This window comes from Pituophis catenifer, unplaced genomic scaffold (assembly GCF_029215685.1).
Source record: "Pituophis catenifer annectens isolate HBS135680 unplaced genomic scaffold, rPitCat1.0.hap2 SCAF_4, whole genome shotgun sequence".
In the NCBI taxonomy this organism is placed as follows: Eukaryota; Metazoa; Chordata; class Lepidosauria; order Squamata; family Colubridae; genus Pituophis; species Pituophis catenifer.
Window position 1 is genome coordinate 98,825,883 of NW_027256884.1, and position 26,430 is coordinate 98,852,312.

General features: G+C 34.5%; 1 protein-coding gene across 1 annotated transcript in view; it reads left to right on the forward strand.

Annotated features, from left to right (window-relative positions):
• Positions 1–26,430, forward strand: part of IMPG2 (interphotoreceptor matrix proteoglycan 2) — a 39,660-nt gene that overhangs the window by 8,814 nt on the left and 4,416 nt on the right. Inside the window, exons 4-13 of the mRNA XM_070943645.1 lie at positions 411–577; positions 6,862–6,893; positions 12,368–12,411; positions 12,771–12,853; positions 13,535–13,696; positions 15,937–15,995; positions 18,388–18,629; positions 20,346–20,410; positions 23,175–23,475; positions 25,166–26,121. Of these exons, the coding sequence (XP_070799746.1) occupies positions 411–577; positions 6,862–6,893; positions 12,368–12,411; positions 12,771–12,853; positions 13,535–13,696; positions 15,937–15,995; positions 18,388–18,629; positions 20,346–20,410; positions 23,175–23,475; positions 25,166–26,121 (2,111 nt within the window). The remainder of the gene's footprint in view (positions 1–410; positions 578–6,861; positions 6,894–12,367; positions 12,412–12,770; positions 12,854–13,534; positions 13,697–15,936; positions 15,996–18,387; positions 18,630–20,345; positions 20,411–23,174; positions 23,476–25,165; positions 26,122–26,430) is intronic.

Sequence of the window (26,430 nt, forward strand, 5' to 3'; positions counted from 1 at the left end):
ATTATTTGTCTCTGCATTTCTTCTGATGTACACTCTCAGAAACTCTATACTCACAAAGAGTTGTGCCTTTTTTCACTCTTAAGTAAAGCCACTCTTTTCACTGGCATGCGATGACCATCCAGATTTTTGTAGACCAGATAGCCCTCTACCATATGAACAGTAATAGCTATTTCATGGTCTCTAGTGGATGTCTAGAAATTTTGTACATTCTACCATTCAGTTGAATATAGTATCTCTTTTTAAATTCTAATCTAGCAGGATTGTTCCCGTGCAGTAGCAGCAACAGTATCTAGCAATGTGTTTGTGTATCTCTCTCTTTATGTCCTAATACAACAAGATAGTTGTTACATAATAGTGATACTTGTACTTTTATAATAATGGATGTTTCTTTCTTTCTTTCTTTTTTAAAGTCTGCCAAGAAGCTATTTGGGAAGCCTTCAAAATTTTCTTGGACAGACTCCCAGGACAAGAAGAATACCAAAAGTGGCTAAATGAATGTGAAGCAGGCACTGTGAATATATTTGAAATGGGCACCAATTTTAGTCAATCTGAAGAGTATCAAAGCCTCATAGCAAAGGTAAGAGATACGGACTTTAAGAGAATATCAGTTGGACATAGTTTCAATTATAGTGATGATAAGACTATTGCTATATGATGGGAAAAAGATGTGCATTTTTGAAACTGCCTTTTCAATTATTCTGTTATTTTATTCTATTTCTTATTCATTATTTTATTAAACCAGTTACTGTTTATTATCTCATTCTGGACATGATAAAAATAATTTCAGAGTTCTCAGGCTCTGGGAAATTAGCACCTGACATCTAATGCGAAGTATCTCTTAAAATTTATTCTTTTTCATTTTTGTATTTGTAGTATTTATTTGATGTGCCTAAAATTACTTTGGATGTCATCTTGCAAATATTAAATAACAAATGTTGGGAAATAAATTGTGAAGAAAGAAAGTTTTAAATATATTTGAGCTTTGATCACAAGAAAGCTGAGAAATCTTTATTAAGTTTTATTATAGTCATTAACCAACACAAAGCAAATATAATTAAACATAGAGAACGTTTTTAGTTTTTTCTGAGCTTGCTTGTTTGTTTGCAGATATTTCATTACCCAATAAGGGAATGTCATCAGTGTGAGTGTGTGTGGGGTGTGCTCACTATTTATTTACAATAGCACTACTGTATATAAATAGAGAGCAAACCTATACTCAATCACAGTGATAATGTTACCTAATTGGGTAATGAAATATCAGCAAGCAATTAAACTCAGAGAGCACCAGCATAAATGTGTATATTCTCTTCTATTGGTATAAATACAGAGGCTAGGCAAGTAGCATATATGTACCCTTGATATTAAACTGAATATTAAGGGAGATACAAAGAACATTAGGAATAGAGAAAGATAAGACTAATGAATCAGAATAATAAAAAAATTAAGTCATAATGAAACTACAACTTTAAGGTAAATGCCACTAAATAAAACATCTAAATAAAGCTATTAAATAAAATCAGTTAAAAAGAATGTCAGAATTTTAATTATGAATAAAATTTTGAAAAACCCAGCAAGATAATAAGTACAGTAACTAACAAGATAAGTATGAAACAAAACCTACATTCCACTTAAAAGAACAATAGGAAATGTTTTTTTTTTAAATGTAATGCTAAGAATAAATCATATCTGTTAACCAAACTGAACTGGATTAACCTACATCAGGGGTGTAAAACTTGTTGACACATGACATATTGCAACTTTCCCTTCCTTTGCTAAAATGGGGGTGGGGGTGGCCAGCGCGTGATGCATCCGGCCCATGGGCCATGAGTTTGACACCCCTGACCTACATGTTTACCTTTTGTCTTATGCTGGTCTACAGAACCTAGGTACATAATTTGTAATCTCAGGATTAATGTTAGAAAGCAGAAATTGCACATATTTTGTAGTAGTAAATCCTCTTATGCTAATTAAAGCACTGCATGTTTCTATATAGTAATTGTGCTAGCTAGAGGCTAAAAAATGCTGCAGGCATATATTGACCACCCCTAGAGTAGAATAACTGCTGCACTGTTACTCACATTTTGTCTTAACGGCTAGAATGAATTCTTTTGATTCCATTAGTTGGAGAACCATGCCTAGATATTTAAAGCATAATACTTGCTTAATAACATAGCTGTTGATAGACCAAGGCAAACCTTTGGGTCAATTTAGTTTATGGCAAATCAGGTTTATAAGCGGATCTAATTGATTGACTATGTACCTTCCAGTCAGCGTCTATTCAAACAGATAGATTTTTCTTCATATTCTACCCAGGTCCTTTGAGTCTTCCAATATTTCACCTGTTACCATTGGAACTGAGCCTATCCACTTTGCTACTAGCTATTTGAATATTTTTAAATAGCTACAGTAATAATAATAATAATAATAATAATAATAATAATAATAATAATAATAATAATAATAATAGTAATTTTATTTATATACCACCCATTCTCCCGAAGGACTCAGGGCAGTGTACAACCAAAATTAAAATACAAATATACAATATTTAGTTAAAATTAATTAAAATCATTAAATAGTTTTGGCCGAATTTTTAAAACCCAAAATTAAAACCCAATTTAAAATCATTCAATTTGACAGCCCCGCCTGTTGGAACAGTAGGGTCTTGAGGGCACAGCGAAAAACCCGGAGGTCAGAAATGTTACGAATATCCGGGGGCAATTCATTCCAGAGGGCAGGAGCTCCCACAGAGAAGGCTCTCCTCCTGGGTGTCGCCAGCCGACATAACTTGGCTGATGGCACCCTGAGGAGTCCCTCTCTGTGGGAGCGAACTGGTCGGTGGGAGGCTGTTGGTGGCAGAAGGCGGTCCCGTAGATATCCTGGTCCTATGCCATGGAGCGCTTTAAAGGTGGTGACCAACACCTTGAATTGCACTTGGAAGACCACTGGGAGCCAGTGCAGCTCGCGCAGGAGAGGTGTTACATGGGCGTAACGAGGTGCGCCCATAACCACCCGCGCAGCCGCATTCTGGACCAGTTGGAGCCTCCAAGTGCTTTTCAAGGGAAGCCCCATGTAGAGAGCATTACAATAGTCCAGACGGGAGGTGACGAGGGCGTGAGTGACCGTGTGCAAGGCATCCCAGTCCAGAAAGGGACACAACTGGTGGATCAGGCGAACCTGATAAAAAGCCCCCCTGGCTACGGCCGTCATATGCTCTTCTAAAGACAGCCGTGAGTCCAGGAGGACACCCAGATTGCGAGCCCTCTCTGTGGGGGGCAGAGAGTCACCCCCAATAGTCAGCAATGGCACCAGCTGACTATACCGGGACGCCGGGAGCCACAGCCACTCAGTCTTGGAAGGGTTGAGCTTGAGCCTATTTTTCCCCATCCAGACCCGCACAGCCTCCAGGCAGCGTGACATCACATCAAGGGCATCATTGGGGTGGTTTGGGGTGGAGATGTACAGCTGGGTGTCATCAGTGTACCAAGTGCTTGTCTGCAGTGTATTTCTTAGCTGCTTACTTCTTTCCAGTGGATAATTGAACCTAAAAGGCAGAAACTATCTAACACTTCAATGTTTTCATTTCATAAGGCTGGCTATTGTACCTGCTATCATTATTTTGGTCTTTGTACTTACCGGTAATCTTTGTCCCATTTTTTTTCCACCATGCTCCTAGATTTTTATTACTGGCACATGCAGACCCTTTGCGTTTTTGCTATCAGAAAAATATCATTACTATAGAGCAGGTTATTGATGTTTCCTCCTCTACCCTGTTTCTCTGACAATAAGACATCCCCTGATAATAAGTCCATTCGGGCTTTTGAATGCATGCGCTAAAATAAGCCCCCCCCCCAAAAAAATAAGTCATTTTTTCTAACTCCTTTGTGGCAAGGAAATGTACAAAAAGTGGAATTCAATAAACTAATTACTCTTATCATAAGCTGTATGATATCAAATGAAAATGACTACCTTTGTAAAGTGATGTTAAATATATACATATGTATTTTTTTTTCCCAAATGTTGTACAACCTAAAAACCTAATTAAGGAATTAGTTATTTTAAGCAACTTCATATAACTATGTAGAAGTATTTATGATAACCTTCTGTGAAGGCTGCAGTGATAGCTACAAGTAAAATTTTTAAATGAAAAGTTGGAAAAATTTAATGCCTTTGCTAAGGCACATATAATGACTGTATAATATATGCTTCTAGTATCATCTGACTTTTAAAAAATAAAGTCAGTCTTTAATAAAGGCTTCTAAATTAGTTTTGATATTATATTTTAATGAAATCAAAAAAAATAAGCCATTTAAAGTGTCATTTAAAGTTTTTGTTCAAAAGCAAATGAGAGAATTTAATCAACATTTACCTATTTAATGAAGCCAACTACTTTAATTAAAAAAAAAAAATCACCCACCCACACATTTTAAAGAAACACAAAGGTATGACATACTGCAAATGTTGTAAATTACAATCCATTTCTGCAATCTGAATTTGTTAAGGTCGAATGGTTCCAACATATCAGAACCATAACAGGCTGTTGAAGTTAATGTTATATTTTTCTGCCATAATAGACTAAATTTGCATTTAGTCTTACAGTCTTACTATGCAGTAGTAAAACTTTCAAGCCCATAATAGAGTATCAATATTGCTTTGAGTTGTTTTGTGGTCTCTGTAAAAATCATCTGCTCAAATCCTAAAACCAGACACCAGGAGTGAGTGCCTAATCCCACGGTATCCAAGGTGACATCATACTTATGTTTACCATCTAACCCAAACACTTCCAGTAAGTGTTATTTTAAACCTGCTGGTTTTCATCGGACCAGCTGCCTAAGTGATTTAGAGTGAGAGATGTGTCCTGGGCTAACTGAGTTTTTCCCCACCCTCCCCACTCTTTTCAAGTTTACACCTTGTAATCCAAAATTTCTCAATTTTGGCAAATTTAAGAGGTGAAGACTTCAACATGGCTGTTTGGGTAATTAAGACCCCACCTCTTAAAGTCTCAAGAGAAATACTGTTATAATCCAAAGATGTCTAGGCCATAGTGGCCATAGTAGATAATCACTGCTGCAAAACCAGTGGATATATAATATTTGGTGAATATGAATTCAGAAGTTAGCTTACAAAATGATAAAACACAGACTTGTATTGTGATAATCACCTGAGCTACCTTATGAACAAATAATTTCATCTGAATATTTGGGAACACTTCTAAGTTTATGCATTTTACATATTTGTTTACTTAAAAAGTGCAATAAATAGACAATTTGTTTCTGACCTTGACTATTCCCACTGCAATTTTTGTGATGGTTGTATACTATCTCTTAAATGTGCACTTACATCCATTGTCTGAATCTACCAGTAATATAAGGGTTTCTTACCTGGAAGAAAGATTTGTAAGCTATTCGGAATCACCAAGAGTGAAGAGCGAGGCCATATAAATTTTCTATATAAATAAATATTTTGGTCAGTGACTAATATTTTGGCAGATTTGAGGGTTTGTTCTTTTCCCTATTCAGATCCTTTCTAACTGTTTTTTCATTAGTGCAATCATTCAGAAACTATTACTCATTTGCTGTATAAAATGCCTGTTAGGTGCAATTGCAACTGCAATATTTGAAAATTCAAACTGTTGTTATTTGTCTCTTGAGAATACATTGATTTCCCCCATTAATTTTCAGTTATTGGTTATAAATTCTGCTCCTACCAGTAAAAATAAAAATAAAAATTGCACTTTTCCACAAGTGTGTAAATTGGTAGTCCTGCACTCTTAGCTTATTTGCTCATTGATGCATCATTTTGTTTCTTCCAATGAATTTCATTCTTTAGGTAGAGAATCCATTTTTAAGTATGCCTGATAAATAATAACATTATAAATAGTCTATAAAATACTCAGAACAATGCATCGTAGTATATCTTACTAATGCTTAGTCTAACATACTATCTTCCCAACATGAATGTGAATGTTGCTTTATGATTTTTTATTTCAATGCTTATGCCTAATATCTTTATTAGTTTGATTATTCTATTTTGAATGCTTGGGACATAATACTAGCAAACAGAAATAACTCTTAATTTTATCCAAGAATACTAAATATTTCAAATTTCCCTCCCTTTTCTAATTTGCTTTAGAACTCATAATACCTATTCAGAGTGTTCAGTGCTTATTTTTCAACAACTGGAATCAAGAAAGATGGCTTGCCTAATGATTGTTTGCCTTAACACTAATAATATATATAGATTTTCCTTTAATTAAATGTACAAATTAATCTGAATTGGCACACTGTATATTCACATATATTTGTTTTATATTCCAGTTTAGCCAAGCAACTAAGTCAATTATCAACACAGGAAAAATATAAAATGAAAGCAATTCATTTTCAAATAAACACATTATAGTATATGTGCCCTGCATAATTAGAAAATAAACTTCTGTCTGAAACGTTTTAACTTTTTTTACTTTGTGAAACTTTAACTTTGTTTGAATCTTGGTGACCAGACATCTGTGAATGAGGGAGCATGTCAACACAAGTCAAGATCTTGTCATGATAATGCAATTGAAGCCCCACCCCTTTTTATGTGTTAAAAGTTAGACCTTTCATCTAAAATCTTACATAGCCCTATTCCCCAATAATGTGGCTATTAAATGTAAGCATCTGTTGAATTAAATGTAAGCATCTGTTGAAAGGCCCCTTACCGGGGCCTTTCCTTTGAATTTTTTATGAATAAATAAGAATGAACGGGTTTGGCTATTTGGAATACTTGGGACACATAATAAAAGCACATATATGAAACATAAAATATAACATAAATGTACAAAATGCAGTTCTACATTTAAAATATGGTTTTCTATTTTTCTAGAAATTGTCCTATACTAAAGAAACAATGGATGGGTGAGTATCTACTGGTATATTGTTCTATATTTTACAGTACAGGTTGTCCACAAATTACAATTACAGTTGGGAACCACAATTTCCATTGCTAAGCAAGGTGGTTGTTAAGTAAGTTGTTCCAGATTTTATGAACTTTTTTGCTGTGTTAAGTGACTTACTGCAGTTGTTAAGTGAATCATGTGGTCATTAAGCAAATCCAATTTCCTCCATTAATTTTGCTTGAGGGAAGTCACCTGGGACGGTCACAACTGGTGATGACATGACCTTGGGATGTTGCAACCACTGGAAATACATGCTGGTTGCCAAGTGCCTGAATTTTGAACATGTAACAATGGGGAGGCTGCGACAGTCTCATAAATGCAAGGACCAGTTGCAAGTCCCTTTTTTCAGTGCTGTTGCTAAACGTATGCTTGTAAATTGAGGATTACCTCTATGCTCAGAAGTAAGAAACCTTGCTTCCATGATTTATATTTATTCTGCTATTATGATTTCTTGTCAGTTTTTGTAATAAATTGAAGTTTTCTTCCTATTTCAGTTAGAATTCAAGATTTTTAAGAATTTAAGAATTAAAAATTTAATGCATATTTTATAAGCACTGAAAGCATTTCCAAAATTTTCAACATATAGCATTGATCAAACATGCAAAATTCAAAGCATTTTTATCTACCTTGAGGTTTGGAAAAGTCCTTGGCTATTTCATGGTTATGCATGTAGTTTTTTTATTAAAAAATTCACAATTAATGTCTATTCATCATCAGCCATAAAAAAAAAAAGTTAATCTGTAGATTACAGGTATGAACATTAATTAACTTTTCTAGGCTTGATGTTATGATTAAGTGATTTTCGTAGTCTAAGGAAAACAAACTTGTAATAAATACAAATAACCACAATTTTATCTTTTCCAAGTCCTTGAGATAGAAATTTGCAGCATTTATTACACTTTTAAACATCTTTTAACAAATGTACCAAAAGCCAAAATAAAAGATGTAACAATTATATTGTTTTTTAGTAAGTTATATTTCTTTTGTAATTTTTATACGGTAGTATCATTAATAACTTAAGGAGAACCCATTTTGGCCCATATTTATAATGCCAATCAGATATGAGGACCCAGATTGTTGGGGGCAATATGCTATTTAGTATACTGTCGATTGTTGTAAGCTGCCCATAGTCCTCGGAGAGTGGGCGGCATAGAAATATGATTAATAAAAAATAATAAAATAAATATTTCTATATGCTTTCAATGCTAAAAAATGCAATAGAGGTTCTACTATATTTAGAACAAAACACTTGCCATGTTATCACAGATATCACATAATAACCATCCAACTGAACCCATATTACATAATTGCAAAATCACAATTCTGCAGTGTTGTTTTTTTTTTTTTTTTAATTTGATTTATATGCCGCCCTTCTCCGGAGACTCAGGGCGGCTTACAATGCGTTAAGCAATAGCCTTCATTCTTTTGTATATATTTTTATACAAAGTCAGCTTATTGCCCCCACAAACTGGGTCCTCATTTCACCTACCTTAGAAAGGATGGAAGGCTGAGTCAACCTTGAGCCTTGGAGAGATTCGAACCAGCAGAAATTGCAGGCAGCTGTGTTAATAACAGGGTACATTAACCACTGTACCATCAAGGCTCTTAAGTCTTGATCATAAAAATTGGAGCTAATTGTGGCCTGACTCTTAAGTATAAGATCATTTCAAAGACTTGTTGAAAATGATCACTGTTCATATGCCATTTTATTATAGTTATCAAATATACAATGATATCATTGAAAATAAGTAAAATTAACTCCTTACATTCATAACTGTGAAAGGGACACCCTTGATGTATTACCATCAACAAAATTCTAATCACTTATTTTTTTTTTAGGTTTCAGTTTTTTATTGTAATTCAAGTGTTTTCATAATTTCTTCCATCTCATTTTACTCAGTAAAATCTATTGAGAAATAAAAAATATATATTTTCAGTCTTTATTAGCAGCTTTGAGAAATTCCTGCTTTAGTTTATATATACATACATATATAAATGGCTTTTGCAAGTAAAGAAAGGGGAAATATTTGTAAAATATACTTTGTATATTAGTGACCAAGGATGGGCTAAACTTAAATTAATGGGGAAAATATTGTTCAATCAAAATTTTGAGAATGTGCAGGCCTATAATGAACTACATGCAAAATAACAATTATAATCTAACTGAAGTTTAAATATGATAAATTTCGCATTTCAAAATGCAAATATTTGCAAAATAATTTCAGTTTTACTCTAGCATTTATTGTTTTAAAACCAATTTGCTATTGCTTGGCATCATTTACTTAACAATTCTGCATTGTTTTAAGTCTTGATCATAAAAATTGGAGCTAATTGTGGCCTGTCTCTAAGTATAAGATCATTTCAAAGATTTATTGAAAATGATCACTGTTCATATGCCACAAACAATTTCAAGTAATTTCAGAAGAAGTTTTTATAATATAAAGTTTTTTGAAGCAGGAAATATATATCCCCAAGTACTGAAATTGAATTCTACCTTCCCAGAGAAATAGAAGAATGTCAACGGTTCTTTCCAAGTTGAGACATACTGAGAAATACTGAACTGGAATAGTAATTAGGCAACTCAGAATTTATTTATATATCAAGATACTCTACTATTTTCTATTAAACATGACAGGAAAAGCTGTTCTTTTTTTCTGAAGAGCAGTTATAAAATTTAAACAGTAAAAGAAAAAAATACCTGTTACACCACTTCTTCCCATTTCTACATCCTTTTTTTTCATTTAGATATATGGGATTGCAGCTTATTTACACTGAACCAAAATTGTTTCATGCTATTTACATATACACAGTAAAAAATGAAGATATATGCAGCTACTATGTCAACTACTCTTTTAGCGCACAGGTTAAAACAGTGTTGGTGAACCTTTTCAGCACTGCCAGAAACTGGTAGCCGCCCGGTGCGCATGTGCACGCTGGAAAGATGATCTTCTGGTTTCCAGCACACGCATGCGCACCAGACACCTAATCTTCTCGTTTCTGGTGCATATGTGCTTTCAGAGACCAGCTGGCTGGTGCACATGCACATGCCAGAAACCAGAAGATCATCTTCCCAGTGCATGCATGCACACTGGGCAGCTGCTCTTCTGGCTCCCGCGCATGTGAAGACCAGCTGGTCGGCGCACTGGAACCCAGAAGAACAACAGAAGACAGCTTGCGTGCCCAGAGATATGGCTCTGCGTGCCACTTCTGGCACACGTGCCATAGGTTCTCCATCACGGGACTAAAACATGCCTTCGTAAAGACTTCATAAAGAATAGTGCTGTAGCAGCTATATATAATAAGAATGATCGGCCAACAGACATGGCATTATGTGTGAATGCCAAACTAACCATTATAATTCTTAAAGCCTTGAACTACTTTTAGAATGTCATGTATTTATTTGTTTCAGAGAAAATGCCTTTGATAATATAGGAACTTTTCAGTTCATTTCACATTCATTTTAAAAACTGACTTTGTTTTTCTTGAAGAAAATGAACTGGGATAGTAAGTAGGGAAATTACTAAAAAGAAAACCAATATACAAAAGAAATGTAAAATGGCAGGTTTTCTGTATAGATTCTTCTTCCTCCAGTGATTTGAGTTCCTTTCTCTTCAGTCAAAGAACATATTCCAAACTAAGGTTTACAGTATCTCTATTTGTCACACTTGATCTTTCAATTATGATGAATATTTTATTCCACTTGGTTTGCTTAGACTTACATTTTGACTGAATTAATTAATCTTAGTCTCCTGAAACTTTTTTCTCCTCTGAAATCACTGGCTTTCACAGATGTAGCTGCATATCATATCCACCATTCTGCAGAAGTTATTTTTTGTTGTTGCTGTTGGTAAATTTTAGATAAATGGTTAAGATCAAAGGTCAAATAAATTGAAACAAACAGAGATATTTCTGCATAATGTATTTCTGCATGGATATTATCAGGAATATTCAAGTCTCTATGTTTTGACTTGGTTTCATAAAAATATCCAATCTGCAAAGACGTTAAAGATTTCTCAGTCTCAAAGGTGATTTTTCAAAGGCAACTGTACTGTTTTTCCTTGAGGAAGAAGAAGAAAAGGCCATCTTCTTCTTCCTCAGGGGAAAAGCAGTCTAGTTGCCTTTTGAAAAAGCACCTTTGAGACAACTATGAGGTTGTCTCAGAGATACCATAAACAAAGGTGTCTCAAGTTTATAATTGTAATGTGTGTTAACTCTTAAGGGAAAAATGGAGGCAGTTAAATAACTCAGCTTGTGTTCTGAGGTACCATCATTGATTTTAGAATGAATCATCTATTTATAAATAGATAACATTTAGTTATCTCAATTTCTGTAACATTTCTTCTAAGAATTTTGACATTAAATACAACAAATTGCTAAATAGTATCAAACACTGCCTATGTAAGGTCTTGCCTCAGCTACCGTTCAAGAAAGCAGAACTCTTGAAAGCAGACAGCATTTCAAAATGAACTTTTATTGAGAGATAATAATAGCAGAGAACCTAGGCAGGATCTAAATTCCCTGCACATAACTGTTAGGTTAAAATGTTGTTCTGTGGAAACCACTCCCAACTGTCCAGGGTGGCACTGGCCAATCCCAAGGTGCAAAGATGTTGTGAGAAGCTTGAGCTAGAAGGGGATAAGGAGTCGTTCCCAGGTGCCGCGGTCTTGTTCCTCTGGAGATGAGATAACACAGATGGCCCCAGGCTCATCCCTCCTTCCTTCCTTATTCCCATGCAGGTCCATCAAAGTGGGGACCTGACAGGCTATGGTTTATGCTTTAAGTTTTAAATGATGCTAAGATATTTTTTGGATTGCACCTAAGACTCCTATAATTACTATCTTTGTTTTCTTCTTTTTTCTGCTTCTGTTTACACTTCTTTGCATTTTATTATCTTCAGTTCTTTCTTTTCTATTCTGCTGCTATTATTCTTATTATTGGAAAATGATATACATTTTAAACTAGTTGCAAATCACAATAGAAATGTTATATTAAGGATTTGGGGGTGAATGGATATGTTTTTTAAACACCATGTATATAAACTTAAAATAAAGAAAAAGCGAGGCATATCCAGAAAATATCAAGCATTATTTTGGCTAGATTTGAGATATGAAAATACTAAAAGGTACTTCCAATTGTAATAAAAATATAATTGATAACTTTCTGGATTTAATGGTCTCTACATGATCAAGTTTTCCTCAATAATAGTGAGATTATCTCAGTAAAAACTGTGATGCCCACAAACACACACACTCATGATCTGTTGTAAAAGCATTCTACAAATCGTATTGCATTATTTATCCACTTGTCTCTCTTTTCTGAAAGATCCACGGGAATAAGGACTGTTAGTTTTGAAAGAAAATATTTAACCGATTTCTTTGTTGCTCACACACAGACACACTTCATTCCTTTGTTTTTCTTATTTTTCAATTTTAGGATGCCAACTCCATCTCCAGTTGGTGATACTACTACTCTGAGAGGTCTGTTCTCCTTAATTTGTCTGTTGTCTGATTTGTGAATTAGTGAAAAGGATGGAGCAAGATGATTACGGTTTTGTATGGGAATAGAATGCATGGAAGTGGGTCAGGGTCCTTAGCTATAGAAGGGAATGACATTTCCTAGGCAAAGAAATGCTGCAGTTGTGATGGGCCAACTCAATATTTGTTTCTCTGCAATAACTTAGATTACAATTTTTCAATGAGTCAATGTTAAATGTGACTAAAACTTTAGTCAGATTTATTTTGTTTTTCTTGATAATCTTTTCATGCTTGGATTGTTCTTTACAATCCAAACAAAATAGTTAATTTAAAAATAACGTAACATTTATTATTTTCTTTAGATATAGTGGCCAGTATTCCTTCTCCTGATGTGGTCTCAACTGATAGTCATTTGGACAGAACTGAAAAGACAGAAGATCATGAAGTAAGCTAAAGTGCTTTATAAGGTTGCTTTAATTTTTATAGATATTGCCTGACAGACATTGGAGGTATTGGAGCAATAATAACTTCATCCTTTATTTATGGAGAAATAATAACTTCATTATTTATTTATTCATCATTCTTTATTTATTTTTTTTACTTCAAAGGCTAACCAAGGTTAGAAGAATATCGAAAATCTCTGCCTAGTAGTTCAACATTTTTTTCATTCAAAATGCATCAAGTTTTGTTTAAAATGAATTTATTTCTGCTGCATTTAATAGTAAGCTAGAAAATGTTAGAAATAAATTAGACTATATTACCAGCATAAAAATTCTTCCTTCTCTGTTCTGGATACCTGTAAATGAGATACATATCTAATCCATTTCAATAGAAATTGATAACACATCATTTCAAAGTCAAGAGATACATACATAATTATAAATCTTCAAGGATTGCTTTTTTCCCTCACAGTCCTCCATAGGAGCAGACATTGGGCTTGGAAGGACAGACTTAATTTAGGAGAAAATTAATTATGCCCAATAACCAGCAGAACTTCAGTACCATGTGTAATACATGAAAGAAACTAACATACAGATTTATTTGGTATAGAAATATAGTCTGGGGAGGTTGTTTATGATTAGAATTCATTAAATCAAATTGTTCTTTTGCTTGTTTGCTTTGCTAGGTCAGTAATGAGATAACAAGAGATTATACAAAACTAACGAAACCTGCTCATGAGCAGTTGGTTGTATTCAGTATTCTTCTTCCTGAAGAGAAATACATCAATGAGCTAAGCGACCCTTCTACTGAAGAATACCAACAACTCTCTCAACAATTTATTTCTGAAGTAATTATACTACCTATACATTTTTGCTATACACTTTACTTTTGTGGGTTGGATATCAAGAAAAATGCTTAACATTAATAATGATTTATTAAAATGGTCCCTATACTTACAGCTTCAGAGATTTATCCTCCTCAGAGAACAACAATTAGTCTGGATTGTGGTGAGGTAGGCAATGGATATGACTTAGAAAGAGTTGCATTTGGTAGGCAAGTTTTATAGCCCTTCAACCTCTTTCCCACTTAATCCCAGAATTGCTTAGTTTAGGCAAAAGCAAGAAAAAGTTATATATTAGTGAAGATTAAGGAATTGGGCCCTTGTTAAGACAAACTTTAGAAATCATTATCTAATTGGGATTAGAGCAGGAAATTCGTTATCTCATAATGTACAAGAGTAAATAGCTTGTCTAAGCAATCTCTTTTCAAGGTCTTAATCAAAAAAATGATAATTGAATTGAAGTTAGCTAATAGTTGAACACTGGAAATGGCAGCCCAACATATCTAAGAATATTAGTCAATCAGTGCTCATTGTTGTTGCTCAAGCTTCATAATATCTGCTTCAAGTGATCTGTGAAAGATACCTTGGAAATAAAAGGATTCCTGTTTTATTCCTATCCAGAATAAGCATGCTAAATAACAACAGAGAAATGCAGGGTAACTAATCGTATTTATCATATTTTGGCTTTCAAAAAGTAAAAAAAGAAACATTAACTATATGTTTTATCCAGCTTTTCTAGCGTTCCTAAACTGGACTTGAATTATTAATGGTCACATGTGCTTAGCACAGTTATTTGAGAAGAGAGCATTTCCCCACTCCCTCTATTTGTTATTCTTGCTGTAACTATAAACAATCCTTGACTCCTCATATTTTCTGGCCTTGGTCATAATGCTGCAACTATTTATATTATAACCTGCTTAAGGGGAAGGCACTGGTTTTAGATCATGCTTTTCCTCTTTAGAAATATTGATATAAACAGATTTTTATACCAGGCCTGAATCTGAAGGTCAGATATACTTTTTAATCTGGATTTATTTATACATGCCATTGTTCAATTTAACACAACATGAGTTGAGTGATCTATGAAATAATGGTTACAATATTTTTACAAGCTCATGAATATACATATTTAGTATTCTGACAGCATTTCATATGGAGAAGAATATCTACAGTGGTCACAGAAAATCACTGTAACTGTTATTGGCCTCGATTAAGCTAGACACCATCAGTTTTCTAACTGTACAGCCAAGTAGCCATGCCATAATATAAATGCCTGATCAGATAGGCAACTTGGCTACAGTTTTTCCCTTTCATCTCTTGCCATGTTCTCAAAGTCCTTAGATAATCTTTCCCTACTGCAGAATGCTTTGATTATGGCTAGAGTATAAATACATCAAAGATTTTTATTGAGAAAGAAGGAATATTGAGATAGTCAAATTGTTTTTCTGCCGACAAAGCATTCTTGATGTGGGATGTGGATTACATAATTCCTTCATTTTTATTTATTTAACTATAATGAGCACTGGATTCAGAGTAAGAATAACAACATGGTAGTTAAACAAGCTATTTAGACAAGGAGGAAACCGTACTTTTCATCTTAAAAAAATATAAATTTTAAATAAAATATACAAGAAAGTAATGAAAGTTCTGGAATTTTCATAAGTAGAAAAGATTGGATTTGTCACCTTTGGAATAAAAAAAATATTTACTGAGGAATATTTAGTAAATATAAATGGTCAGCCTCCAAATCATGTTCTAATAGTTCTCAAAAATGTGCAAATTGTGTATGCATGGGGGTGGGGGGGACAATTTCTGTGACTTTATAATTATGTCACCAGTACCACTTCAATATATTAATTGATTATATTTCTATGGTGCTTTTCATTGCAAAGAATCCAAAATTGTTCACATTATTATTTTCTCCAGTTCCTCCTCCATAAATCTTACCTTAGTTTATCAGTACATTGACAGCTTCCAGATTTGGATTTGCTACTGCTAAAATTAATGTTCTACCAATTATGTCAGACCAGTGTTTATGGTGTTTTCATACCTGCACTTCAGGTATGAGTGCATAAATTCCATTTCTCCATGAGTTTGATCAAGGAAAAGCAATGACAATACATTTGGAAACTGCACAACAATTCAGTAAACAGAATTACAGAGAGGGAGGGGGGGAGGGAGAGAAGGAGAGAATTAGTTCTGAAAATAAAAGGGTTTAAGGATCTGTGTCTCTATCTTTCATGTAGATTCAGAATGCCTATGAAGGACTGCCTGGATTCAAGAATATCCATGTAACTGAATTCAGGTATATAATTTTATAAGCAATGAAAATTAAGCATCTTATTGTTAATATTGTCAATATGAAAAAATCATATTTGGCCTCCTTGCTTAAAAACCTTCCTTCTCCTATCTTCTCTCTTTCTGTTGAAAAAATACATTACAGTTAATGAATACAATATAGATGGTGTAAGTTTAAAATGTGTTATGAACACTATATAACAGTATCTTTGCTCCACTGTTGATAGACAGTATACACTTGTATACTTGCATTAGTCATATGGCTATGATTACAAGTAATGAAATAAAAATATATCAAAGAAGCAAAACTGGTTTAGTTTGCCCCCCTATAGGCTACTTTATAGGTTGGACAGTATTCGTTTAAGTACTCGTTTCTTACACATGTTTTCAAATAATTATACAGACCACAAAACAATTATATGCATAATTTGGATCCATAATTTATGCCTATAGAAATAAAACATATTGTAAAAATATGAAAATTGCTACGGGAGAAAGCCAACCTGCTCTAAATGTACAATCTCTTTTGTTCTGTTAAAAATGTTCTGCTAGCTATCAAACTGAAAGGATAGTAAGAAAGTATTTTTACAATAAGATATTTTAACAAAAACTCTAAGGCTAAGCAGTCATCATTGGTTGCAGTATCTGTGCATGTCTGTGCCTTCTGTGCCTGGGATGGTTGTGGCTTGCTTAAAGCCAAAGGAAGGTTGAAGCCATGTTTGTAGATTCCTTTGCATAAAGATTCCTAAGAGCAGGAATATAATCAGGGTCAGGATTAGTTAAACAAGGTTATAATTTTAGCAGACTTATTTATGAAAATACAGAATATGCAAAACTAGAACCTAACTGGCTATATTACATTAGGAGGAGAGTCAGAGAACAAGAGTTTGTTGCAAGATCCTGAGACTAGAAGCCTCCTAAATAAAGACCAGGCAGAATGAAAGCTATGAGGAGATCCAGAATAAATCCCCAAATCTCTATCTACATCCCACTGCTCCTTAGCATATGGCCAGAGTTGGAAGCTACAGGGAGCAAGATCAAAGCAGTAGAAAAACAAGCAACTCATACTTTCCTAGGTTGCAAAGTAGTAGTTTAGATCTGATTTTGTTTTGAAGAGCCAGCATAGATCCCTCTCTTCTAGAAGCCAAACCAATCTTGAAATGAGCCAACTTCATGGGATCAGCCAAGTCAGAGCTGATATGTGAACAAGAAAAAAATAAAATAAAATCTAAGGGGCTCCTAAACTCAAATCTTTCTAAGCTTATCATAGAGCAAGGAAAGCATGATTGGGTCTTATTTATTAATGTTTTTTAAAAGTTCATTAAATAATTTAGTACTTACATTTTTTTCAAACCTTCAATGAGCATGAAATCAGAATCATTATTAAAAAGGGTATGCAATAGTTTCATTCATACCATTTTGAATATAAAACACACTGATTTTGAATTTGAATGAATTGTTTCAAGTTCAAAGCTGCTGATTTGTGTCTAAAATGGACTGTTTCAATGTTTACTTCCAAAATGATTGAAACAGTCAATATTGAATATAAAACACTGTTTCCAACTCAAAAGAACTGCTTTAAATTCAGAATAATACATTAACTTTAAATTCTATGCATCATTAATTAAATCTCAATTTCTCTTTTCTTGTTTTACGGGAGGATTTGGTTTATAAATTTTAGTTTGGGAGCAATATTTCTAATTTATAACAGGTATTCTCTATCTTACCTTAACATTTAGGTCAACTCAGGATAACAGGTAAAGAAAATTTTAAATACTTTTTTCATAATGATAGTTACTTGTTTCCTTTTAAACAGATATGGTCCATTTCTGGGAAAATTTATAGGATCTATAGAAAAAATATTATCTTGAATAAGCAAAAAGTTGTTTCAGTAAATTTTAGCATTCTATAATAAATTCAATGTTATGGTAGATGTTGTGAGATTGAATTCAACTAATCAACCAAAGATTTGTAAATAGTTCTTTAAAAATATGTTTCTAACGCTTGTTGGAAAGTTAACAAAAACCCTCACACTAGAAGGGTTTATATTACTAAATATATTGACATAATCCATCAATAATTATTGATATAAATTGGACTTTCTTCTGAATCTAATTGCAATTTAGAAAATGTTATTTTCAGGGAAATTACAGTTAATATAAAAGTAATCTGTACATGTGTAAATCTTGGTAAAAACCATTTTACGTCAAGCAATATAATCAATATAGCTGCTGTCCCTAGACAATAAGAATTAGATTGATGCTTAAATTACAAAAAACAAATCATTATCAGAAGGGATGCAAAGAAATATATTACATGCTTTGTAAACAAAACATAAGCTGTATGCTAATGTAGGGTTTAAATGACAATATACATCTTTCTAATTCTCCCTTTAACAGGGTAGAAGTCCTGTATGCTGTGGTGTTTGACAGGGAGGCTATGAGCAATGTTATCTGGGATTGGATTAACCTCCAGCCAAACAAAGTGGAACAGAACTCCTTTGCAGAAATTGAAGACAACTCAACAGTTGTTTATACAGATAGTGACTTCAGACATTACATTGCTGAGATCCTCCATAAGAACATTCTATTTGAAAATGCTTCATTGTCCTTGGATCCTGGTTCTCTCCAGCTTATTAATGGTATATAAATATTGTTTCGGTTCACTCAAATGATTTCACTCTTAAAATAGGCAAAAACAAGTTTTCTCTCAAAAATTTGATTGATGATAGTATCAAAAAAACCCAACCCTCATTTCTCTTTCTAAAAGTATATTTTATTTTAATGGACGACTATCTGGTTCTTGTCATTGCTTCTGGATTTAGATGAAATGCAACAGTGATATTTGAACCTCCACTGTAAGACTATAATAATTCAGGATTTATAACTTTAAAAAATCTTGGATTACACAATTTTGCCTTTCAACATTAAGCAAAACAACAACAACAACAACAACAGAAAAGGAGAAAAAGAGTAAGCAAAATATAAAACCACGAGGTAAAAAAGAAAGAGAAATATAGCTAAAACAACTTCACACCAACACTATAACTTTACGTGCAACTACCATTTTCATATGCCACTTGCCTGATGTTCTTAAAACTTTTCTTTATTTTGATGAGTTTATCAACCACAATTTTCTTAGTATTTCTCCTGCTTTCATTTATTTATCAAAAAGTGCCTGGCTATCCATTGCAGCAGAAGCAACACAAGGTCTGAAAAGGATCACCATACATCAAAAACATCTCAGACACAGCCAACAGACTATTATTATTTTATTTATATCCCACCTTTATTGTTTTTACAAATAACTCAAGGCAGCAAACACATCTACCTCACCTTCTTTCTCCTATTTTCCCTACAACAACTCTGTGAGGTGGGTTGGGCTAAGAAAGAATAAGAAAAGTAGATTGTTTGTATTTAGTAGTTTATTTGGTCTAGTGATTAAGGCAACAGACTAGAAAGCAGGAGAGTCTTACTGTTGAGCATTCACACTGGCCTAAGGTCACCCACCTGGCTTTCATGGCTAAGATAGGACTTGAACACATGATCTCCTCAGAGGTGGATTTCAGCAGGTTCTGGAGAACCGGTAGCGGAAATTTTGAATAGTTCAGAGAACCGGTAAATACCACCTCTGACTGGCCCTGCCCCCATCATTCTCTGCCTCCCAAATCCCAGCTGATCGGGAGGAAATGGGGATTTTGCAGTAACCTTCCCCTGGAGTGGGGAAGGAATGGAGATTTTACAGTATCCTTCCCTTGCCACGCCCACCAAGCCATGCCCATCAAACCACACCCACAGAAGCGGTAGTAAAAAATTTTGAAACCCACCACTGGATCTCCTGCTTTCTAGTCTGGTAGAACTAGTGGTTGGTTTAACCACTAAACCAACTGTGAAAACATCATAAAAAATTTCATACAAACATACCGTATCTACTCTTCTTTTTATTTGATTGTTACACCTTTTTTTTTGTTTTGAGCTTATTCTGCCAGTATTTGTTACTTCTTTGGGTTTGAGTTCTTTATGTGTGTGCTTAAGAAATGCTGTATAATTCTTATATTCTGAAGTCTCTAAGAGGAACATGTGAAATTCTAGAGAACATGCACAAAAAAAGAAAAAATGTGTATTCAATTTTTAATGGCTCTATTTGCTCTGATCATAGATGCCATATACTCAATACATCCTTTGTGTTCTTTGAAGCACTGAGTTATGTATATCTGTTCTCGTTCTGACTCTATAAAACTTTATTGGCAGTGTTAAATTGCATATGCTCCCTTAATGAGTTAGGATTAGTAATAGGACTGCAAACAATTTAAAAACCAACATGTTTCACAACTGCTTTTTAATATTTTCCTTCTTAGTAAAGGAAGTGGCTGTTTCCATGACTGAAATCCCATCATGGATTACTGCTAAACCCATTGATGATGTAAGTTGATTTTCCTGTATTGCCATTTTATTCCAGCACAATGTTCCTCAATTGGATGCTCAACAGACTATTGGATTACAACTCACATAATTTACAAATTTCATATCTCAAAAGTTTTAAAAATTCTCTAGGAGTTCTTAGTATTATATACATTTACCCAATTATTTAAACTGTTTCAGTGGAAAATAAGATAAAAGTCAACAATATTCCAAAGATTCTCAAATGCTCTTTTAATCTGTAGGTTTAATTATTTATGATAGATTTTATCTTCAATTCTTTTGTTTTTGTGAAATATTTTGTTATTTCAGAGTAGCCTTTTAAATGTATGTGTATGTGTATGTGTATGTGTATGTGTGTGAATATATGTATGTGTGTATGTGTGTGTGTGTATAAAGAATCTAAAATATGCCCAAAATATATTTTTGTAATGATTTCAAAATCTTTAAATAATATCAGATACTGTCCCTGCATTTAAATAAAGATTAAATTGTAATTCTTGACAGTTGTAGATAAATGGTCCAAACATTTCTATTAAAAATAATTGCCCTCAGCTTTTGTGCTTATGGTGTTTTGGCATATAATTGCCAAAACACCAAAAATTTTCTCCAGGTTCTCCTACATTATATTACTTATTTCTTGTATTTCGAATAAAAAAAATACTTGTTATTGATGGGCTAATCACTGAACATGTGACAAGGATTTAAATTAACAAAAAAAGCAGCTCTTTTGTCTACTTTATGGGAATAGGAATGTAGTAATATCTTAACACAATTATACATAAAGAAGCCTTCTTAGTCCAGATTAGTCTCTCTTAACATTATATTTAAGTCCAAAGCATCTGAGGGCAGGACAAGAAGCAATGAGTGGAAACTAATCAAGGAGAGAAGCAACTTAGAACGAAGGAGAAATTTCCTGACAGTTAATCAGTGGAACAACTTGCCTCCAGAAGTTGTGAATGCTCCAACACTGGAAGTTTTAAAGAAGAGATTGGACAACCATTTGCCTGAAATGGTATAGGGCAGAGGTCACCAACTGGTGGTCTGTGAGAAAATTTTGGTGGTCCGCAGCGCACCTAGGTGGAGGAGCTGCTCCGGGATGGCCAATGGGCTAGTCATGTGATTAGAGCTCTGGAATATGGGACCGGCCAGGCAGCTCGTGGTGGGGCTGGAAATCTCTGCTGTAGAGCAAGGTACATGCAACTTGCAACTTTGCAGGTGGTGAAGGTGCAAGGACTAGGGCAGCCCTCGCTGGCCGGAACGAGATAATGGCGCTGTTGTGGTAAGGGGAGGGTAACGGCGCAGGCGGCCAAAGCAATGGGTGTCAGCAACCCATGGCTCTTTTGTCCCCCTGCTGTGGCTTCCTGTTGGATAATCCCACCACTGTCTGTCCCTGCCCCACACCCTCCCAGTCACTCCTCACCTGGCCTGAGAAGGGAAGGGCAGGGGATAGAGATTCGCTACATATTTCAGAGCAGGAGCAAAACTTCATCTATTGCTGGGTCTCACAAGTGTTTTTTCCTGCCCTTGTTGGTGCTGCTCACACCTTGGTTGCACCAGAAAATCAGAATAGAGAGAAAGAGAGAGGGCAGAGAGAAGAGACATGAGAGAGAGAGAGAAAGAGAGAGGGGGAGAGAGGAGCCAGGGGAGAGAGAGGAGAGAGGGGAGAGAGGGGAGAGAGAGAGATGAAACAGAGAGAGAAAGAGAGGGGAAAGAGAGAGATGAAAGAGAGAAAGAGTGGGAAGAGAGGGGGGAGAGAGAGAGAGAGAGATGAGAGAGAGAGATGAGAGAAAAAGAGAGGGGAGAGAGAAATAAAGAGAAAGAGCGAGAGAGAGAGATGAGAGAAAGAGAGAGAAAAAGAGAGAGATGAGAGATCCTGGTGTTTTGTTTTCTGTAGGAAACGGGTCAAAATGGCTCTTTGAGTGTCTAAGGTTGCAGAAATAAGTGGCCAAGCTAAGTGCCTGAAGGACCCCATCCATCACTGGGAGTCCAGGTACTTCAGTGAGTGGTGCGCTGGATTCATATTAGTGGTCCGCACGATTTAAAATTTTGAATTTAGTGGTCCCTGATGTCCGAAAGATTGGTGATCCCTGGTTTTCTGATCGTTGGACTAGAAGACCTCCAAGGTCCCTTTCAAGTCTGTTATTCTATTCTATTCTATTCTATTCTATTCTATTCTATTCTATTCTATTCTATTCTATTCTATTCTATTCTATTCTATAAATATCCTCTGAAATGGTTTCGGGGTGTTTTGTTTCTTTCTTTTCTTTTTTAATTTGATATACTCGTAGTTTCTCCCAAAAGTAATACAAAATGGAGGAAGATGTTAAACACTAAACTGAAAATAGTGTAGCAAAGTAGAAAAGCCAACATCACAGACAAGACCTTGACAAGCCCCACAGAAAGATAAAGTAAGGGGGAGAAAAGCACAACCAACATCCATACTTGCGAAGTTATGTTGTTTTTTGCTCTTACAATAAAAGTAGCTCTGATTTACATGGCACTTGTTTCTTAGTCTAGTCTACCCTGTAAGACTGTCACTTCACTATGGTACTGCTTTTGTCATTTGCCACCACTATCCCTCCAGATGCCTTAAATATGATGACATATTTAAGAAGTCACAACCCATGATATAGTTAGAGTTCTGATTTGCCCCATAGGTTTGTTGGAAATTGTACAAATTATGTGATGTGGGAGTGAGCTATAAGGTAATTTGAGGCATTATTATTATCAGCATTGTTTGTAACCATTATGGCTCTATATTTTAGGATCATGCCATAGTATCTGAGTGGCCTTCTGCTGATCAGTCAACTGCAAGCAGCATCTTGCCCTTTGACTTGCCAGGACCAGATCTTATCTTTGATAGCGACAATAATGTGTGGATGAAACCAGATGGTTTTGTGGACTCTGAAAGTGTTCTCAATTCAAAAACTGATATCACCATTTCCCCAGAAGATTTGCTTTTTATGGATGAAAAACAAAAAATACATACTGGAACACCATTGTTCTTTGAAACTGATTCCCATATAGACTTGGAAAGTCATTCTAATTTGTCTTTGTTAGACATTGGTAAGTTGACTTGTTTGTATAAATTATATTTTTTCAGATGTGTCTATGGACAGAGCATTTTTGCCAGAGTTCTTGATTGGCTACTTCGAAACTGATCCTCAACAGTAATTGAAATGACAACTTCTCACAATCAGACAGACATTGTCAGATTTTGGCACCATGATGGAATATTTTAATTGCATTGATGGAGAAGTCATATTTATAATTGCAGTCCTGTGCAGAAATATTTATTTATTTATATTTCATATTTTTCAGTGCCCATCTCTCTCGAATATATAATATAATATATCTTCTTAAGAATTACATAAATCCCTTTGGTTTAATCTTTAATTTCTCAGAACAAAATAGAAACTCTGATGTTAGGAAATCCATCACTAAATACTGATATTTATTTATTTAGATGTGTAAAGCTGCTCAGAATAAAACCTTCTGCAGTCATTCATGTTCTAAATTCCTACAAGTGGATTAGTGTAATGTACTCCATAGGCCTGTCTTGCGTGAAGGGGAATCCCTACTGAAGTTTGCAAACGTACCGTATTTTTTGGACTATAAGAAGAGGAAATCAACAACAAAAAAGATTTTGCCCTCCGCATGCCCCATTTTTGGGTCTTTATTCGGACCTTTTCCAGCCTTTTTTCAGCCTATTTTAAGGCTTTCTTCAGCCCATTTTTGAAGCTTTTTCGGTCCTAAGCTTTTTTTTTCAGCCATTTTTGAGGCTTTTTTCAGTCTGTTTTCAAGGCTTTTTTCAGCACATTTTCAAGGCTTTTTTAGCCTGTTTTTGAGGCCTTTTTGGCCCATTTTGAGGCTTTTTTCAGGCCGTTTTTTCCTGAAAAAATTGGCCAAAAAATGCCTCGGAAACAGGCCAAAAAAAGCCTGTTTTTGGGCTGAAAAAAGCTTTGAAAATGGGCTGAAAAAAGCCTCAAAAATGGGCTGAAAAAAGTCCCAAAAACGGGCTGGAAAAAGCCTGAAAAAGGCCCAAAAAAGGCCCCAAAATGGGGTGTGCGGAGGCAAAAAAAATGGCCGATGGGTTGGTGGGACTTTGGCAATATTCGGTCTATAAGACGCACAGATATTTTCATCCCCTTTTGGGAGACAAAAAAGTCTGTTTTATAGTTTGAAAAATACGGTAATTGGTGCAAATTGCGGTTGTCAGGATTTACAAGATATTATAGCAATTTTGATTGATCTGCATAGGTTACATGCTTGTTTCTAGCTAAATTAAAATTAACTTGGTTAACAGATTTGCCATTCTTTTGTCATATAAATTTTGCTTTTGCTCTTTTATTATTACAATTTTAATTGCTTTTTTATTGTCTTCCCCCACTCTGTATTACGTTAATGGCTTGCTATTGATTGCTGCTTTTAGAATTAATTGAGATATATGTATATTTCACATTTTATTTTTAAAATTAAATTAGAAGAATTTTGTAAATGAAAAGGATATAACCTTTTAAAATCCATGTTCCAATTACTTTGATTTGGTTTTAATGCAACTACATTAAATATTTGGAAAAAAGAAAAGAATTTCTGTCATTGATACAAGAGTGAATATGTCCTAAAGAAACTACAGTATTTGCTGAGCAACAAAGGATAACCTTAATTTAAGAAACCTTGGGTTTCTTAAGAAACAAAATCCAATAAGGTGCATTCCTAAAATGCATTTATAACTATGCATTGATTTTTTTTCCAGGACTTGAAAAAGAGAAAGAGTTGGAAGGTTTGCTTGTGCCTTCAACTGTTCTCCCTCACATTGTGCCAAAAGAAATTCTACCTACAAGTGATTCTGCAATTCCTCTCAGTCTTACATCACCAACAGCCTCTGTTTTAGCAATAGAGTCTAGCACTGAGGAAGAATTATCTACAGCTTTTTCAAAAGAAGAAACCCAGCAATCTTCTATAAATAAAGAAAAGGATACTATTGAATATTATGGTTCTGGTTCAGGTCAGCAACCACAAGTCAACTTAGAGACCTGGTTGAAAACTGAGGGATCTGGTATGCATGACTATAATGAAACATACTTTACACCGGATTCTCCAAAGGAAGATATAATTCAGGATATACTAGATGCAACTACTTTCCAATCATCTCTGGACACAGAAGTCACCTCAGATGAAAGAATTGTGACATCTACGGAAATATACAGTACAATAAAATTAGAGCCTTCCACTGAGGATGAAATCATTTCTGAAATAACAGCAATTTATGACGTAATATTAACAGAAGAGCCATCAAAAAATCAGTCACATACAACCATTACAATAAAAGAATTAGAAAATCCGGAAATAATTTTATCAGCATATTCTACTGTGGAAAGCCCAGTGATCCAATCGCCTGAACTTGAAAAAGATTTGGTCACAGAAGAACTGGAAGTTACAGATCAAGCCTATGAAGTCACAACTTATTATTCCCATGAAAAAGAAGGAATTATGATTGACAGTCATGTAGAATTACCAACCAATGCCCATTCTACTGAAATGGTTGGGATATCTAGGATTACCCCCGAAAATCCTAACAATGTAACTATCCCTGCACGTGCTTTAGTTGTATTCTTTAGCCTTCGAGTTACTAACATGATTTTTTCAGAGGATTTGTTTAACAAAAATTCCCCTGAATATAAAGCCCTGGAACAACGATTTCTAGAACTGGTAAGAAAAAAATATTATTTTTGCTTGTTGCTATTATTTTAGCATGTGTGATCATTGGAGGGGCATACTTGATTCAGTTTTTGTAGAACAGTTTATAAGTCAGTAACATTTAACTTAATGATATGCAATGGCTAATTTGCCTTTTAACTTGCTATGCTTATTTCAGTTCACAGACACAGACACTTCACAGACAGTTATAAAGTAAAAGGAAAAATGCAAACAATCAGATTTACCTTCTACCTACCAAAATAATATTGCTTGTCTATAGCTATTCAATGAACTAACATTAACTGAAATTGTTACAGACAT